The sequence below is a fragment of the Falco peregrinus genome, chromosome 7 (assembly GCF_023634155.1).
Source record: "Falco peregrinus isolate bFalPer1 chromosome 7, bFalPer1.pri, whole genome shotgun sequence".
Classification (NCBI taxonomy): Eukaryota; Metazoa; Chordata; class Aves; order Falconiformes; family Falconidae; genus Falco; species Falco peregrinus.
Window position 1 is genome coordinate 76,266,618 of NC_073727.1, and position 20,956 is coordinate 76,287,573.

The following is a 20,956-nucleotide window of genomic DNA, read 5'->3' on the forward strand; positions in this document are numbered from 1 at the left end:
TGTAAGTATGGTTTCTAAGACCGAATATTAAAATATCATAGTCTTTTCCTGTAAAATTATTTTTCATTCATGTATCAATTTTTGGATTTGTTGTGAAGATCTTTATGGCAAATACTGGGAAAAGTTTCCAATATGACCAAATATTTTAATATTTTTTTTGGAAATAATAATCAAAAAGTTAGATACTGCCATATATATTTCTAAATATGCAGAGGGAAAAATATAGATGCTGATTTCTAGTTGAGAATGATGTACCTTTCATTTTTTTCTTGCCTTTGAGGTAGAACAAATCTCAGAAAGTATTTCTTTGTATTTTGTATATCAATTATCCAAACAGATGAGAATGGCCTCAAATTTATTATTAGTTATGCCTAAAGGGTAGGTAAAAAGTTCCTGATTGTTTCAGAGAAGCTCTGCTTAATTTGGCCACAGAAAATGTATAAACTAAAAGTAAAAATCTACTATTATGTAGACATGAATATAAGAATTAAACCAAATTTCAATAAAATAAGATTTCACCAAGAATTATTACAAGTAACATCAAACAATTTTACTTTTTATTTTGATAATAATAATAATAATTATAATAATAATAAAATAATACAACCATAGAAACAAGAAATAGCATTTAATTATATTATAGACACAAATACTACAGCTATTAAATTACAGATGACTTCATTTAAATGGATGCCTACATTAGGTCATAGAGGAACAGTTTACATAATGAGTCTACCCAAGATCTGAATTCCTATTTCCTCCTTGACTATCGAGACACATTCAGGAGTCATCCTATTCTTGCTTTAGGAGCCCTGTCAAAGTCCCTGCAGTTAGACAGGATGGATCTGGGCTGCGGAGCTGACCTGCCACTCAGGGAATTCCTTCTACACTTGATTATTTCATCACAGAGGTGATCAAAAAAGGTCTGAATCTGTATCTGGAAAACATTTTTTGTTGTTGTTGTTTTGGGGGGTTCTGGGTATTATTTTTTTTTTTTTACACTGTAATCTGGAATTATCATGACAGTATGCTAACATAACCAAACTAATTTTAATCCAGTCAGACTCTGTACTAATGACAATGACTCGGAGGGTAGATTTAAGTATGAGTAGTTAAACCTGCCCCAAATCGTGGATGTATATTTGGCAGTTGAAGCGCTTGTTACCCCAGCCTTATTGTTACAGGAAGCACAAAGCAGATAAATTAAGGCCAACTTGCATATGGCTGGGAGTTGCAATAACATCAGTGTAAGACAGACACCCTGTCTAAAATAGTATAAACTAAAAGTTATTGGAGTGGAAATAGTCCCTTGTAGTCAGTATTTTTTACAGCTGAATACTCTTACACAGGCAAGTATTTCTATTTGACAGGGAGCAAAAGTTGCTTTTGCCTTAATCAGAGGCACACTGCTGAATTACATCTGTTGCTACTTTGAATAACCTTGTTTTCTCTGGTTTAGGACTTGCTTAAACATGTTGAACAACACGCCTTTGAACCCACCTATAAAACCAGGTGCACAGAAACAAAGATAGCCACCCAATACGTCTTTACAGATGCTAGAAGTGCCACATGGATGTGACAGGCAGGCAGCGACATCTGCTTCGCAAAACTGACCAGTAAAACCTGATGAAAAATGGAGTAACAGAAGACATAAAAAAATTATTATATTTAGACTGAGAAAACAGACAAGTGAAAGACCAATTTTGCTAAGTACTTTTGTGTTCTTTATTTATATTTAAAATTTTTATTTAGGATAGAGTAAAATACTACAGTTTCTTTGAAAGTTTCCATTTCATTACAAAGCAATTCTAAATGGACAAAAGAACTGTATGATAAAGCCATAATTGCTATAATAATAAAAAACATTCAAGATACAACAGGTCTTCAAGAGAATTTGATAGAATATAAATTTCTTCAAGTGGTTTTATGCAGATATTGCTATCTTTATTGATATTTCAGTAAGCACACAGTTGATAAAAGCCTTCTCAATTTTAGTGTGGTGTTCTTACACCACACTAAAAAAACATCCTGTGTTTCCAAGCCAGAAGAGAAAATTGTTCCATTACATTCCATTATAAAGCAGGTATTATAATACCTGACAGGTTTGGCAGCTTATTGATGTTGATTTTTTGAACCAATTAATTTATAGTTCATATGAAATCTAATCTTGTGAAACATTTGAGCATCTGTGTTTCTTGTTGAGGACTACATATACACAAAATTTAAGAAGCAAATTCAAAGATAAAATAGAAATCTACATTTTACACTTAGGGTATATTTGCCATGGTATTATAGTTTCTGATACCATCATCTAGCAAGAAAATCACATGGTTCATTGATGACAGCACCTTTATTTTAGAACACACAATAAAAAGTTGCAAGTAAATGTTCTTTGTTTCACTGAAAAATTTGTTTTAAAACCCAATAAATATTTTAAAATTAATTGATATAAAGCAATTAAAAAATCAATCAGTGTCTATGTACCTAGGACCTAAGTGTTGAATATAAATGCCAGGTTTCAAACTTTAGAATTTTTCTTGTAACTTTTGTCATAAAAAGCCAATGAGTTGAAGTACAAAAGGTATAGTTTTCTGTTCTCTCATTAACTGAGCACTTTAAAAGTTTCTAAAAGTTTTTAGATTCTTGCAAAAATAATGTTACAGAAAAGATCAAAAGAGACTGAACCAATTTATTATAATTTAACAACAGCATGAAAAGCCACTAAAGACTTAAACCAGAGATTTGGTTCAGTGAGCTAAATAGAATTAGTTCCAACATCTTACAAACTTGGATACCAAGTCTGGCTGAAGATCTGAACTTCACATTTCATTGTGAAAAAGATTTACAAAGGAATGCTGTGCTTTAGTAGCAAAGGTAGTGCCAGAACAGGTTCTAGTGTGCCATCGAGTTGCCCCATATCTGACCTTGTGTTCATCAATGTTTTACACAAGGAGAAAAAGGAAGAATCTTTGGTCAAAGATGTCCAAACAAATCTGTATTCGTACAGCATACTGTGACAGGTCTAAAAACTAAACATAGCCCTGTATTTATAGCATTTATTAAGTGCAAATCCAGAGTAATAAATTAAATTTTTAAAACAAAATTTTAAAAGTTCAGTCCTGCTTGAGCCTAGTTTAGCACAGTCTTTAAATTACAGGAACTATAAATCATGTCCTTAGGGCATGACTGAAGAGCTCCTGATCTGGAAGATTTTTTAGGTTTTGAGCAGCTGGTTCAATGAGGTAAGAGAGCAACTTCTGACCATCAGGGTAAAATGTTGAAACATGCTGCACTTTAGAAATCCTGGCTTGTATAACAGCTCTTTGAGGCATAAATACAAGACAATGCATATTAAAACTGCCCTACACAAGCAGTCACTTTGGTTTCTAAATCAGTGGATGCAGAAGGGTGTCTTGAAGCTATGTTTCTATTCCATCCCAAACACCAGCTGTGCAACATTCTCACACAGCTGAAGTTTTCCTCCCTCTTGATTGCTATTAAAAATTTAAGCATCTCTCTCATTTTTGCCTTTGTAAATAGCTGTTAACATCTGCTTACTGAAGTATTACATAAAACTAATATAAAAAATTATGATAAAGAAGTAAAAGGGAAACATTAATCACTGATAGTAACAGTTATATACAGATATATATATGTGGTTATGTGACTGTCATCCAAGTACAGATACTGAATATAGAAAAGCCAACATGATATTTTTTTTGTTTGACAAACTAAAAGTAATTATTCATGATAACTTTATAGATTGGAAATAAAGATGTTAACCTATGTGTGCTTTTCTTTTTATGTTTTGAATTAATTATCAAATTGTTGCAGCATAGAGAAATATATCTGAATTTACTATACTAAGTTGAGGAACAAAGGGTGGTGGTTTCAGGGCCCAATTTCAATATTCAACATCTGGGTTTGTATAAAGTTTCTTATCAAAATAGTTTCAGCAGCAGTACTTAAGAATGTACTATTTCCTATAAAAAGAAATGAGTGTCGGTTTATTTTTCTGCTACAGACACTCAAAAGATACTTCGTGAATTTAGATAATGAAAATTTAGCAGCAGAGTATTTTTTTTTTTCCTCAGAAATGCTGCATTTACATTCTTCAGATGTTTCTTTCTGAACAACCTAAATGCCTCATGACAAAAGTGATTTCTACTAGTCAGGCTGTGACACTTAAACTCTCCAGGGAGATCATTGCATTGTGATCCATTCTGACACAGTCCAGCCACACAGTGATTTATGGCAATTTCACTACATGGCTCCTTATATTCTGGATGGCAGGTACATCTGACGTTATTAACTGAAACCTCACATTAAGGGTAATTGTCAAGGCCAGCAGGATTTGATGTGCATTCATTCACTCTTATTGAACAAATATTGCTTCTGGGGATAAAGTTATATGGTTCCTGTTAAAATTACAGTGGGAGAAGCTTAAACAGACTGAGAAAAACATGTCAGGATTTAATAAATTAATTTAAAACCTGGACAATATTTTCACAGTTGTTAAGTTTCTTACATACCAATGGATTACTAATTTCTCCTTATTTGCACTGGATGTGATAATAATAACATACAAGCTATTTTATTAATTTGGGTTTTGAGACAGTGATTGTTAACTGTTTCTTTCATTCAATACCTATCATAATGAAATCCTACATTTGTTTGGGCCCTCTAATTTCAAATATAAAAATTGTACTTATTGCAAACATTATACAAAATGTAAAATGTATAAAAATATGCAACTTATAATAGCATAATTGAACAAAATAGAGAGGGGGTAATAGAGGAAAAATCACCTTTGGGTGACAGACCAGGGATAAAAAATGCTGCTGTTGCCTCAGATGATACAAAAGAAAAGTGTTTTATTGTAACCATCTGCTCTAATAAATACATGTGATTGTTGTGTTGAAGTAACCAGGCAAACTATAAAAGAAACAATGGAAGATGCAATTTTCTTTGTTGTATCCTTGCGTATACGGTTTCTGGAACTCAGAGATCAAAACCCACCAATTATCAGTAAAGACAATTGGAACTTCAGCAATTAGATTAGGATAACAGAATTATTAATTAAAAGTTTTAAAACCTTCATGTTCCAAAATTGAAGAGACTGAGAAATTATGCATATGCGACTTTAAGAAAGCTTTTGTGTTCTCTGAAGACTGCTTATTTTCACAAGCAGACCTCGTGATCTAACAACAGCCACAATCTGAAAAATGTTATTCTGTTCCTATGAGAAATTCAGCTGTCATTTTATTTCCCCATGTAGCTTGGGGACAAGTCAAAACTTGTGTTTATGTACACATAATCTGAAAGAGAGTTAAAACATATTGTAAAATGTGCTATTATGAGTATTTAGGGTGTTTGCACTTCTGTTTCTTACCTACATATTCCATTCCTGAAACAAATCAGTAAATATTCTAGGCAACATATTTTCAACAGATTTAAAATTTTCTGTCATTTAGGTTTAAAGTGAAACATTTCAACAGTTTTGAACCTTTTACCAAGTCTTCTCAACTAAGTAGTAATTGAAAAAAATAAAGCTCCTAGGCCAAAATTCAGTTTTTATCCCATCATGTCAGCATTTTTTTAATGAAATAATATTTCATTGGCTATTCCTCAGAAAGTTCTGCTGGCATTTGAAAAGTCATAACTACAACTCGCTTTGAATTTTATATTATCATTTTCTGACAAGAAGACTGAAAAAAAGTCTTTTCAGCAAAAACTTGTGTACATTGTTTAAACTCAATTTAGTCTAGAGAGGAATCTTAAATAGCAGTCAGTCCACCTTCTGCTTACTACTCACTCACTTTAGTATCAACAAACATGTACATTTTAAAATATTCTTGACACCACTGAAGTTCTGTCTCAGTCATGTCAGGTTGTTTACTGGAAACACTAATGTGACAATGATGGCAAGCTGATGTACCTGTGACAGGCAACAAATGGAGATTGCATCCAGGCTACAGGTAATATCTTTCCTCCAAGATGGATTTACTCTAAGATCAGTTCTGATTCAGATATTCCCAGTGGACAGACCTCACAGGTAGACCTTGCAGAGCTAGCAGCATACCATATATAAGCCTGAGTCCACATACCTTTCTGGCCCTCTTCTAGTGTTTTACTAAGCAGTTACTGTTGTCCAATTGGTCCTAGTCACCTCTGTGCTAGGGCAGAAATTCTTGACACAGGCAGAGCAACTCCCCTTCGCTCATGTATTTGCAGGTGCTGCTCAAACCTGAAAATTCATTTTTACCTACACATGCTTCTGCTGTGCGCATACACAAGAGAGTTATTATATCTATTTCATGAATGCAGCACATTGAGGGATCAGACCAAAGTTACAGGTTTGTATAAACTGTGTGGACCTGAATGTAAGTTACGTGGCATATTTACAGATCAAAAAGTTGTCAGATTAAACTGAGTTCTCTAATAGTAAAAAGCTCTTCTCCAACAGTTTGATCACTACCTACTGAACACCAGTGATTTCCTGATAATTTCATTCACTAATGAGCTCTAGCATTATGGATAAACCCAACTTTTTTCCATGTTTCATGATCAAAACCTGAATGCCTACAGCTCCATACAGAGGCACAAATTCTTTAGTTCTTTAGTTCAATAAATATTAACAGGCTTTGGGAGATAAGTAGTAGTTGGTAACACACACATTCCAACCATGGCACGTGGGGACTCTGTATGGCAGATTTAAATCTTAACACCATATTTTAAAGTATTGTGTTCAGCTAGGTTTAGTTTAATAATTTTAATAAACTTCTATTATTTATATAGAGAATATGATGGCCAGACAGGCAGGGTAAACCTCACTGACAAGCAATACAGTCCCATGGTACACAAATGAGAAGACTTGAGCAGGTCCAGTGCTGGTAACCAGGGTCTGCCACGGACCAGTGATGACCAGACAGCCTGCAGTGACATGGCAGGTCTGAGATGAAGCTGGGAAGTCAGTCAGCCAGGCAAGGTAAGATTGGCAGGAGCCTGCTGGTATGCTCTGATACATGGCAGGGAACTACATCACTTCTTGCACAAGTAGAACTCTTGACCAAATATCTTGACTTGGAGATTTCTTTTTCCACAACATTGATACACTGCTGAATCCCATTCAGGTTGAATTATCTGGAACTCTTTGCAGATTAACTGCCTGGTTGTTCCCAATTTGTATGTATTTGTTTATAACTGCCAAAAAGGATGCGTCTTCACCCAATTGAATTTCCTTTCTTTTCCAGACCATTAGTAGAGTTTTTCCCTGTCTCTCTCCCAGATTGGTGCCATCTGCAAGTTCTGTCATAATATTCCCAATTAAGTCATCCAGGTCATTGATGAAGAACACTGATGAAGAGCATTAGTGGACCCAAAACACTTTCAGTGAAATTCTTTTCCACTCTGAATCACTATCATATTTTACTATTTTTTCCAGTGAGGTACATGTAGTTTAGAGCTAGTTCCAATGAGACAGTGTTCCTTTGGTTTCCTTACACGAATGCTGATGCACTCAAGATATGTATCACCTACTCCTTCCTTTGTCCAGAGGTTTATTACCACCTGACAACAGATATTGCAATGGTTTCACACATTTTGTTCCTGAGAAATCCATGTTACCTAGTGAGTGTCATCTTTCTGTTGGTTTCAGATGTTTATAAATACTTCATCTTTACATTTTTTCTAGTATTTTTTCAAGAATTCAAGTTTGATCTGACAGTTCTGTACTTCATCTGCTTTTTCCTACCTTTCTGTTATTTGACCTATCCACAAGCCAATAGCTCTGAAATTGCTCTGAATAATTTATAAATACCACAGCTGAAGTTGTGGCCAAACAAACCTTAAAGTATATATTTTCATCTAAGTGTTTTCTAGATTATAATTTTTTTTTTTTTTTTAATGGTAAAAGACCTTCCTTTTAGGCAGTTTGATGTAGTTGACTTTTTTTGCTTGATGTCAAGCAGAAAGGATGTTGAAAACTTCTTGGCATCATATGTCAACAATTTTCTTTGTGGAGAAGCAGATTGAAACTTTCCTTTCTCTCTTGTAAAGAGTTACCCAAATATCAACTCCACATTTCCTCCCACCTTTTTTATTTCTTTTCTTTTTTAAAAGTACTTCTTCTGTTCTTGAATATAGAGCAAACCAGCAGAATAGAAATTAATTATCTAGAAAGTTATTTCAAAAGTATTGACTTAATAAACTTTTCTGATAGTCATCTTCAAATTTCTCTGTAAGAGCTCTGACCTTTCTGTCACTTTCTCTTCATTCTCCCCCTGTCTAGAATTTTGTTCTGCCAGTGAGGGCTAATAAGTGCATCACTTTCCTCTTAGTCTGACTTGATGACTATTGCTACTCCTTTGGGCAAGCTGGACCTTAAGTCATACAATTTAACAAGAAGATGTAAGACAACTATTGCTTTACTATGTTTTTCTTTCAAAAAATCCCTCAAACAGGAAAAAGCCTAAAGGCCAAATATGTCTTTCCATAATGTAAGAACATTTCTGTCAGTTTGACCAAAAGATGAATTAGACCTGGAGAAAAAGGGTTAAATAAGAACAGAGGCATACTCTGCACATCTTACAGAAATACACCAGAAGACTTACAGCTATTACAACAGAAGTTTTATTACTGTACCACAGCAGGCAACTTCCGTTTCTCTATCGTTTACACTAAGAAGCCATAGAATAAGTTTTTATTCTGACTGTGCTTGCTGCCTTGGAGTGTGTCACACTCACTATCTTATCATTTTGTGGTATGATGCATTAGAACAGGACCTAATGCTGTTTTACAACTACAGACTAATACAGACACAAAAGCAGAAAGAAAAAAGAAAAGTGTTATGAAATAATAACAGTTATACATTTTCATTTTACCAGAAGGACTGCAAAGGGGTGAGTGTTTGTGGCTTCTTTCTGGCAGGATTTTAAGACATACTGAGAAGGTGATGTGTATCACAGTACATCCCATGTTTCTTACTACCAATAGGTAATTTATTATTCTTTCCTATATAACCTGTTCTTGTAATTTATACACAAAACCTATGGCATTTATAAATTCCTTATGCATAATGAAAAAATGAGAGTAAGAAATTGACTAATGGAGATAGTTTTGATTTTTCCATATTATTTTTTGTTGCACCATCTCATAGATCAGTCTTATATGGTATTACTTAATGAAGCATAACTACAGGAGTTGAAAAATGATAAAACTTCAACAGGTAATTAAAGCTAGGTTCCAGAGATATGCTCCTCTGCTCCTTCTACCAAGGATTGACTGTTGTCTTGGTTTCAGCTGGGATGGAGTTCATTATCTTCTTGGGAGCTAGTATGGCGCTGTGGTTTGGCTTCGATGTGAGAACAATGCTGATAATGCACTGATAGTTTCAGTTGCTGCTGAGTAATATCTATATAAGTCAAGGACTTTTCGGTTCCTCAGACCTTGTTAGCAAAAAGGCTGGAGGGGCACAAGGAATCAGGAGGGGACGCAGCCAAGTCAGCTGACCAAAACTAGCCAAAGAGGTATTCCATACCGTGGGATGTGGGATGTCATGCCTGGTATATATATCCGGGGAGCTGGCCGGGGGAGGTGGATCATTGCTGGGGGACTGGCTGGGTGTTGGTCAGTGGGTGGTGAGCAGTTGCACTGTGCACCCTGTGTTTCTTTCTTCCTTTCCCTCTGGATTTTATTCTTTCCCTCCCCCTTTTCATTGTAACTGTTATTGGCATCATTCTTATTATTTTTCTTTCATTTTTATTCTATTTCATTTATGAAATTGTTCTTATCTCAACCCTCAAGTTTTACATTCCTTTCCAACTCTTCTCCCCATTCCTCTGGGTGAGGGGAGACTGAGCGAGCAGCTGTGTGGTACGTAATTACCATGACACTCTATTTACTACTTTGATATTATTTAAAACAAATTCTGTGTAACAAGACCAAAATAAATATTTCAGATGCTTGTTTCCAAAGCAGGCAAAACCAGTTAGACCTACTAGCAAGGCTGCTAGTAGGTCACTGTGTAACAGCTGCATTCAGCTTCTAGGGCAGTGGCATTTTTTAAAAATAAAAAATAATGATAGTTCATAGGAATAAATTAATAATCTAGAAGTAAAAAAGATCTTACTACTCAAATTTTGCTAGTTTAGTTAGAAAATAAATAACATCCCTTGATTCTCACCTGATTTGGAGCACCAGTAGCAAGACTAACCTGAATTAAAATGATGGTGCCCCATCAGTGAGAAAGCGAAAGTGGAACCACTTCTTCTTAAAAAAGAGAAAAATGAGGGAAGAAAAAATTCTGTACGTTTTTTTCAGAATGCCTGTTTTGTAAAAGGATATTTCTTAGAGGACTTTCTGTATTTTTTGTGGGTCTTTTGTTTTGTTTGTTGGGGTTTTTTTTCCTTTCACTGATAGCTTATAGGTAGATTACACAGGAATATTTCTGCCTGTCTATAATTAAAACAAAAACCAATCACCTTCTCCGTGCATCCTTTTTTTTGCAATGCTGATATATGCAAAAATCATGCTTTCATAGAATATATAGGGGATGCCTTATGTTTTAAAGGTGTTTTTCTGCCTTAATAGTGTTCTTTGATGATTCCTTTTAATGTAGTTTTATGATTGCTTGATTTTATTACTTACTTTTAGTGATGTATCTTGTATATACAAAACCCTTTCATTATTGGTATAGCCTTACCTTAATGCGTATAATCATCAAAACCTCTCCCTATTGTGTCTATTGTGCTAATCTGCTTTTTTTCTGAAAAAGAGTAGGAAGAGTTTCTAGTGGAAAGAATTAAGATTTAATGAAGAGAAATAGCTCTTTCTTTCCCTCAATAAAGTACACCGTTAATTCAAAACAGCATCTCCTCAAAAACAGTAATGGAAACTGATGGAGAAAAATTACATATTTTTTTTTATTTGGCAGGTCTTTATATAATTTCAAAACATTTAGTATTTCTTAGAAAGAAATACTCTTGAATTTCAATAAAAACCAAATATATGCGACGAACTATGTTTTTATACAAAAACAATAACAGTATAAAGAGCAAAAGTAATAATTAATATGTATTTTCTAACTTCTGATAATTACACAAAATTTAACTCAGCTTAATATCTCTGAAAAAATGGCCAGTGAAATATGAAGCTCCCAGTAAAATCAGAACAAGCAGTGGGCAATATTGCCATTGTACCTAGAGGCATTGCCTGCCTTTCAGAATTCCTGTGACAAGAATAAGGAGATAAGAGCATGAGCTGCTCCCCATAGTGTGATCTGATACTGGATTAAATAAAGAGGTCTTCAGTGCAATATTCTTATTTTAGAGATAAATTAAATTATTACAGAAAGTACAATTTATTGAACTTTATTTAAAGTTCTCTTTATTTAAAAGTGAATGGTTTCTGAAGTGCAACGTGAGCTTGGGCATGCATTTCCTCAGGACTGTAGAAAATTTTTAGAGTAAAATCCAGGAAGACAAATAAGCAAATAAAAATAAACATACATTAGGCTGCTATTATGTCATTCATAGTATTAAGCCATGGTATGGCAAATAATACATAACCAAAATTTTGGGGTTGAACTATTTATTAGAATTTGCTGATAAGTAAACTGTTGAACAGAGACAAAGCACATAGACATTCTTTTTCATCCATCATGTACTTTCTAGATTCTTTTGTAATTTTCAAAGATAATGTAATTATAAAATCCATATATGATCCTTCATTTCTTATCAGATTAAAACACCCTATGATACCAGAAAAACTGAAAAAAACCCCAAGATTGTTTCTAGTAACAGATAAGTAGAGAGAAAAAAAAAAAAAAAAAAAAAGTGGGTGACTAAAACCAGTAAAGCTACAGCTATAGACTTACAGACTTTGCTGAAGATCTGGCAAGGCAATTCTGTTAGCTGACAGTGTCAATAATTTTATACAATATTTCTACTCCTTACTAATGCAGACAGAGCCACAGAAAATGTTAATTATTTTATAGTACGTTACAGGACCAGAAGGAGATCAGTCTGACAGTGAATTGCTGAAGAAGGAAGTTATTTTAGAGGAGGGTAGGAAAGCATAAAGATAGGATAAAAACATAGAAGAAAAATGAAATGAGTGTATATATGAGAATATATATATGTATATTTATATACATATATATATGAATGTATAAAGAAGAAATATAAAAGGAAAAGAATACCGTCTAAAACAAGGAATGCTATTATTGCTTAAAAATTGGCAGTAGAATAAAGACTGTTTTGATTTTGTCCATATAAGTATACTCTAGATTTTGGTGGGGGTTTTTTTGTTGTTGTTGTTGGGGTTTTGGTTGTTTTTTTTTTTAAATAAGAGATTGCCAAAAAACATAGCAGATCATAATTCAAAAAACTTTAGATCCTTGATTAGAAATTTGAATATATTTATACATATATTGGACAGATCATTTATTTCCAGAAATAGAAGTTTTGGGCCAAAAAATTGTTAAACATATAAAACAAACATAAAATTTCTGTTTAGTAGACACAGCATACTTACTTTGGAAAAAGTCCATAGTTGGATTATCACTTTAACTGCTTTAAAAATAGTACAATTTTAAGCATGTTGACCAAAATTTTAGGTGGCTATAGCAGTTTTCTGGAACAGGATGAGTGAAAAGAATTGCATTTCTAACATCAGAAAGAGATGAAAATAGAGGGAAGCCAGAGATTGCACTAATGTGAAGGACTGAGCAGAGCAAGCAGTAGACTAAAACTCAATCAGAAAACATGATGAACTATGTATATGGGTGTTGGTGTGTGTGCTTATACACACACATACCTCACACCATACATGTATATACATTATTTTTTTTTTTTGTAAGGCAAAAGTATGAGTGTTCCTCCTGCTTACTAACAAATGCTTAATTTCTCTACAATATGGAATCTCTAAGTGGGATGCAAATATTACTGGCTTAATTTTGCTTTAAGGAACTATCTTGCATAGCTGTTTTGTGAAGCATTGTCCAAGGTAGGTTTGGTGAAGTACATTGAAACAAAGCATTATAATATAAAAATACTTGTAACATTCTCTCTGATCATATCTGCTGCCTTCTGGCCACCTACGTCTGACAATGTAGAAGGTAAATGAGGAGTAGTTACTCATTATTCTTCTAGTCCCTGCATGCTTAGAGCTGGCTTATGTGACAGAAGTAAAAGCCTTAATCTACTTGCCTCCATATGGTAACTATAAATAGGCAGACTTACAGTTAATAGTGCATTCAGTTTAGGCTTTTTGTTAACTCAGTAACTTTGTGTTTGTTTCTTGTTCTCTGAAATGGGGAACAAAGTTTCATTATCTCAAGGGTATGCTTTGAAAACAAACTAAAAGTAAAGATTAAAAGTTTTGTGATTTCTTGAAAATGTAATTTTAAAATATCCATGGCCAAACAATCAAGATACACAAGTAGCTACTCTCTGCATTCTTAGAAAAACGTATTGGTATCATAATGAGAGTAGTGAAATATGTTTTGGTTTTTTTTTTAAACTACAGAACCTTAATTATCTACACTGCTGTAAGTTTTCTGTAGCATGCAATACTTTTGGGATAGTTCTTCACAGTGAAGGTGCTAATAAACAGCTTGAGTGCTCTTTTCTGAGACATCCATCAGTATCTTACCTTACCTTAATCCTTTCTCACCAATGACAGTACCTTAAATAAGCCCAGATACCATTCTACATGTGTCAGTTGTCTATGCAGCTAATCTTGTATGCTTCAGTTTGCATTATTTACATTTTGTCCGTGATGGCCTGTTCTAAATATACATATGACAAAGAAAGGTACTTATTTTCTACATAAAGATATAGTTGTAATGACATCTGTGCATGTCATTGACAAAAGAATCATGCATACCAAGGAATGTAGGAAATTATATGGATACAAACAATACTTGAGGTTTCTCACATGTGAAAGGGAATAAAGTAGCTTTCTAGATCTAATTAATTTGCTTACCTATGTAATAAAACTTTAGGGGTTTTTTTTTTGTTTATTTGGTTGGGGTAATTTTATTGATTTATTTTATATGAATGGGCTCATTCTATCAGCCAGAGGTACTTACATATGGTAATATATTCCATTAATGTATCAGACAAAAATGTAGAGATGCCAAATATAAGAAGCAGCAAATGAAAAATTAGTCAACAGTTGGTGAGTTGCAATCTTTGTAGAAGAGTATAACTTCAGTGAATTGTAAAATACAGCTATGATGATGTTAACAGGTCTTTAAAATAGCTGTTTAATATTGAGACAATAGATGATTCCATTCCATTCTGTTACTGCTGTTACAGTGGTTTTAGGAATGAATAGATTCAAGCTAAAAGCTGTCATAGAGGTATTTTTTCACCTGGGGGATTTGTAATGGGTTATTACAGTATTTCTCAAGACAGACATCACTGTTTTGTGTTTGCCTTTGTTAACAATAACTGAATGTCTCATTATCCATTTTGAAATAAATAGTGTTGTTTGTATTAGAAAAATGTCAAAAATTTAAGTCATCTGTTAGGGTTGGAGGATTGAATTGACGTTACGAATGAGCTGTCAATCAATGGAATATTTTTTTCCCCAATATATTTTTAGCCTTATTAAATGACAGCACATTTTTGGAAAAAATTAGAAGCTGCCAGCAATTTTTTCTTGTTCTATTGCAGGAAAATTTCACTTACAACTGGCATGAATCACTATACTGATAAAGACAGGAATGTGGGAGGAAAATCAGAATTATAAAAGAGAAAGCAACTTAGTAAAGCTGTTATACCTAATAAGTTCAGACCCTTTCACAACAGTGAGAAATTAGCCATGTGCTCTTTTAATCATAAGTTTACTTTTTCTTTCTTCATCATAGCTTCCCTTAACATCAGCTTTGTAAGAGACTTTTTAATGAACTTAATAAAACAGACAAACTGATACTGTCTTTCTGCTGCCTTGACATTTACAGGTTTGCATTTTGTATGCAACAAGCAGCCATGTCACTGCAATTGCCTACAACTGAATGACTGAACTAAATAGATAAATAAGAAAAACTGAAGTGTTTGGCAGAATTTATTTGTATAACTTTATCTGTGTTCTTAAAAGGGAAAAGTACAGCCTGCATTAAAAAAAGTTTGTTGAGCCTGTCTAGAGGTTGTTAGCAACTGTACAACCTGTTACTCAGTACCTAGAATTGTCTTTGAGGAGCTGTATTGCTTATTAGTATGTGTCCTCCGTTAAGTTTATAAACAATAGAGTTATTTAGCTAGTATAATAAATATCAGGATAATCGAATTCGATAACAAAATATTCTGAAAGCATGTATGTAGAGATTCTGTATATGTACATGTACATAAATGCATATAGATTGGTGTTCATATCTATAGCTATCCATACATACACAAAAGTCAGAAGAAAAAGAGACAATGAAGACATTGTCCAGCTTACAGATTGCTTGCAAATATGATGGATGGCACTGCCTAGATGTAAATATAATTTTGGATGTATTTATTTATTATTCCTGTCTAAATGTAGGATTTAAATTAAGCAAGGAAGCCAGCAAACTCATGTTCTTTTCCAGGATTATTTTACATTTATTGTGAGTTATTGATTTTTTGTACAGATCAGAAATTTAACTGTAATTAATATGTCCATCAAGCATATCTAGCTTTTTTGGAACCACTCTGGTATAACTGTTTCAAAAGACAGATCTTACAAAATTAAACAGAATGAGAAGAAAATATCAGCTGAGAGAATTTAAACTGAAAAATACGACATAAGGAATTTTTCAAGAAATTGTAGTTATTTAAATCTAAATGTTAGATAATTAACAACATCAAACCTACAATTAAAGCATATGTTTAGATAAAATAGTCTTAAAAAACAAATAGAGAACAAGTATAAAAGTTCATAAAAATTAGTATCAGCAAGGAACTGGGAGATACAGAATAATAATAAAAGAGCCTGGAAGTAAAAGTAGAAATCAGTGTGGGGGGGGAAACAGAGACATAAGGAAGTTTTAAAGTATAAAACCAGAGTGGGGTGGGTTGACCCCGGCTGACAGGTAAGTCTTCACCCAGTCACTTGCTTACCCTTGTCCAGTGGGATGGGGGAGAGAACTGGTAGGTCAAAAGTGAGAAAACTGGTGGGTCATGATAAAGACAGTTTAGTAAATGACAAACAAACAAACAAACAAACAAACAAAAACAGAGTGAGAGAGAAAAAAAAAAAAAGTAGAAGAAAAAACCAAGTGATGCAAAGGCAGTGACTGTTCAGCTCTCACCAGCAGACCGATGCCCAGCCAGTCTCCCTGCAACAGCTACTTTAGAAAAACTCTTCCCCAGTTTTTATTGGTGACCATGACATCATATACTATGGGATGTCCCTTTCCTGAGTTGGAAACTCTTGTCCCGGTTGTGTCTCCTCCCAACTTCTTGCCCACCCCCAGCCTACTTGCTAGCAGGGAAGAGTGAGGAACGGCCTTGATGCTGTGCAAATACTGCTCAGCAACAGCTAAAACACCCCTGTGCTAACAACACTGCTTTGTCACAAATTTAAACACAGCACTGTATGGGCTGCTACGAAGAAAATTAATTCCATCTCAACGATACCCAGTACACAGAGCTAATCAATTATTTGTTTGGGAGGAATACCCATTAATGACTCATATTTTTTTGGTAGTTTTGAGTCTTTCGGTTCTGTTGATGAGCAGGTCAGGGACTCTTTTTAATATCAGTTCCAAATATTGAATAATAGTAGGTTGTTTTCGTTTGGGGTTTTGGTTTTGGTTTCGTGTCCCTGTCCATCTCATCCTCCCTGCAATGAAACAGTGACAGAAGAAAAAACATACTGAAGGTAAAGGTAGACAGCTTTCCATGTTTTCAGGATCCAAACCTGCTGGATGGTATGGGTGATATTCTGTGCAGAAAAGACAGGTTATAAATTTGCTATCTAGATTCTGTCACAGGTCCCCAAATGGGGCATTTTTTGCTTAGCCTTGTTATCATCTTCCCTCTGAAATTCTCTTAGGCTGAGGCTAGGACTGATTAGCATTCTTCTGTTGTATTACCATACTTAATTTTGTCTGACATTTTTGCTGATACATACACAAAATTCTAGTAACGACATCCCTATAATATATGAGTTTCATAAGGACATAACGATTTATTCAGTATGTTATTTCTTACATCTTAGAAACCTAAACTAAATGGCACACTTTCCTGTACCAGGCTTAAATGTCGTGATGTAAAAGTTACTGGGGAGGAGAGAGGAAGGACAAGTTAACCGTTACACTGCAGAGTGGGAAAGCAAAGAATGATCTAGGAAGATTAGGTTTTCTACTTCCTTATTTTATTAGGTTTTCTACTTCCTTATTTTGCAAATACTGTAGAATAGTTCTGAATTTCTTTCTTCATAAAAGAGGGCTCTCATAACTCATGTAAATTTTAGAATTGTCACCTTTTTCTGCTAGGCCTTTTATGACTAAACTGGTACATATCATGTAACAAACAATTGAAGCTTTGAACTAATTTTGTAAAGGCTTCCATAAAAAAGTTAAATGAACTATGAGACCTTCTGTGGTAGCAAATGGCTGGACATTCTCAGGAATCTCACTATTAGAAGAAACATCTAAATATAGCAAGATTCTCAAACCCACAGAATTATTAGAGTTACTAAAAATATATTTAGCGTTTCACAAATATCAGAGAAAAATCAATGCTAACGTATGGAGACCCCTAATGATATTCCCTGTCATTTATTGCTTCCAAGTACCACTTTTGCAAGAGTCAGGTATGTGGCAGGTCCTGGGGAGCCAGCTGCATAACCTGTGGTTCTCCAACACCTCTATCAGTGGCCTCAGCCCTCCTCCTGGACAAAGAGTCAGCACTGATATCTCATGGATGTGACTGCCCACAGAAGTTTCACTGTAAAGACTTTGCAAAACAGCTAACATCGTATGAGTGTATTAACCTCTATTTCCCTAAAATATTGGGTCCACTAACAACTGCCTTCAAGCAGTTCTGTACTGTTTTGCTATATGAATACTCAGAGATTCTTCTGTAAGTGGCAGACTGCTGAACAGCATTTCTACAGCTGGTTACATGGTCTGGTTTAGAAAGAATGGTATCCCAGTACAAGTTAGGATGTTAGAGGTATGAAAAAAATGTATGACTTACAAGTTATATAAATGAATTCTAACTTGAAACAAAAAATTGGTAATACAAATTTTGAACTATGCATCAGGTAATGTTTTTGGTAAGCTGAGCAACAGTTTCACATAAAAAATGCTAGACTTTCTTATCAGGCAACTTCAAAATCAAAGCAAAAAAAAAAAAAAATCATTACAAATTCTATGTTAAGAGGGAATGTGCAGCAGCAGCGTGAAGGACTGAATGATTTCCTAAACATTTCCCATCTGTAATCTTGATGATTTGCTTTATTTTTTGATGCAACGCTTTTCCTAGGACCTCTTCCTGGAGCAAAAACTTCCACGTATAAGCTTCTACTTCATAATAAAGGTGCCAGAAAGGTTTGAAAGTACAGTCTTATTTCATGGTACAGTAAACTTTAATAACAGTGAACCTCCCAAAAAGGAAGAATTTGATTTACAATTTTTCTGTGTGTGAGTTTACGCTTAATCCGAAGTACTGCTCCTTTGATTCAGTGTATTAAGTTGAACAAAAATTGATTCTAGGTTGCATCTATCAATCGAAGCATCTTAGCTGACAGGATTTTCTGCTTCAAAATCAGTCTACTTGAGCACATGCTAATCATCCGCTAATCCCACTGAAAACTAAAATATTTATGTATTCAGTTAGGTGTAGCAGGGATAATACATCAGTGAGGCATGAATGGGAATGGGAAAGAAGCTGTGTACTAGATACAAGGTTTTGTAAGAGATGAAAACATGAGAATATCCTAAGAACCTAAGAACTTAGGTAAGAACCTAAGAAACCCGCTGTACGGTCAGTGCAGCAGTGTGTGTGGCCTAGAACTGTCTGAGAGCAGAAAAAGAGAGGCTACTTAGGAAAAGCACATTAGCTTAGCATCTTCCAGCGGTCTGCTCCCTTTGAAACCTCCAAACATTCAGGTGTAGTAAAAAAGTCCAAGGATTCATTGGTGTCCACTTAAAGCCTTTTTGGTTGTGAATTTATCTAATCCCTTACCAAACCTAAATAAATTCTCTATCTACATCGCATTCTGTGGCAACAAGTTAAGAAGTGTAATGTTATCTGTTAAAAGTTCTTTTATGTGTTTTAGTCCAAAATCCCACTAAGTTATTCAAGTGCCTTCTTACTTCTTATGAACAGCCTTCTGCTTTCAGCTTAGCCCCTGCTTTCATTAATTTCTTTCTAAGCCTTCTCTCCTCTCATTGTTTTCTTCTACAAACTTAAAGGGTCCTTGCTTTTTCATAAGGCAGTTGCTGTAGTTAACGGTTCATTTTTGTTGCCTTTCTGAATATATTCCGCAAATCCAACATCTTCTACATTAATATTTCCTTAAATATCAGATTACCTGGGGAGAAGTTAAACTTTAAAGAGTGGTTCCTCACCTCTTTCTGAAACTGTGCTTCTCTACTTCACCATTTCAAGGCAAGGCTTCCAGATGACAGACTACTGTTGTAATAAACCTTTTAGTACACCACTCTAGCACTTGTTTTTCATTTTGTTTTATCCTTTGTGAAATTCAGTATAGATATGAAGCCATTTCCTAGTGGAAGGCTAAATTTATGCATGGCAAAACCATTGTATTTAGGCTAAAGTAACACACAGGATAAAACATTATATTTGGGAAGTTTTAAAATATTCATACAAATTCTGATTTTGGAAAAGCATTGCATATAAACAAACACTTTTTTTTTTTTTTTAGCTAAAAAGATGATTGATAAAAGGTAACACCCTAATTAAGATTATGGAAAACTTTTAGGTATGGTTGAAATACTTGCAGTCTTAAAGACTGTGTGTAGGGACAAGTAGTTCAAATTCAACTTAAAGTATTATATTAGTAAAGTATACGTAAAATTGGGCAAAGATTCCTTATATAGTAATAGAATCACAAGATAATTTATTTGGGAAATGACTTCTTCAGGCAATCTAGTCTAATCCTCATTAAGAGCAAGACCAGCTAGATCAGCTAGTTCAGGGAACTGTCCTGTCAAGATCTGAACATGCCTCCAAGGATGTGGATTCCACAAGCTTTCCAGACAATTTGTTCCAATGGCTAACCACCTTCAAAATGTGTTTGGTTTTTTTTTTCCTAATATCTAATCAGAATTGTTCTGCATTCCAATTTGGGTCCATTGCCTCTTGCTCTGCCACAATTTTCATTTCTAGAGAACAGCTTTGCTCTGTCTTCCCTGTATCCTCTTATGAGGTAGTTGTAAACATCAATAAAATATTTCCTTAGCCTTTTTTTCAGGCTGAACAGGTCCAATTACCTCAGCCATTCTTTGTACCTCAGGTTCTCCGGGACCCTGGCCATCTTCATGGCTCTTTGTTGGACTTGCCCCAATATGGCAATGTCCTTCTTTTAGTGGAGAATGCAAAACTTAGGCACAGTCTTTCAGATGCACTTTGACAAGTCATGAGAAGAAAAATAATCATCCCTAGACTTGCTAGCTACACTCTTCCTAATGCAGCCCAGGATGCTTCTTTGCTACGGACACATGAGCTGGCTCATGTTCTGCTTGAACACCAACACCCCCAGGACCCAAGGTCATTCTTTGCAAAGCTGCTTTGCTTTCCAGCCAGTTGGCCACTAGGCTCTACTGGTGCAGGGGATTATTCTTAAAGCTGTGGGACTTGCATTTGTTGAATTCTGAGATTACTGTTGACCTGTTTCTCCAGCCTGTCAAAGTCCCTCTGAAGAGAAATCCTAGCCTTCAGCATATCAACCATTTGCCCCAGTTTTATCTCACCTGTGAATTTCCTGAGAATGTAACCCAATGTTCACTAAT

At 34.6% G+C, this 20,956-nt stretch overlaps 1 protein-coding gene across 1 annotated transcript in view; it reads right to left on the minus strand.

Moving 5' to 3' along the window:
* The window catches only part of EYS (eyes shut homolog), an 871,402-nt gene that overhangs the window by 602,467 nt on the left and 247,979 nt on the right, over window positions 1–20,956 (minus strand). The window contains exon 15 of the mRNA XM_027787807.2: window positions 1,501–1,623. Within this exon, the coding sequence (XP_027643608.2) occupies window positions 1,501–1,623 (123 nt within the window). The remainder of the gene's footprint in view (window positions 1–1,500; window positions 1,624–20,956) is intronic.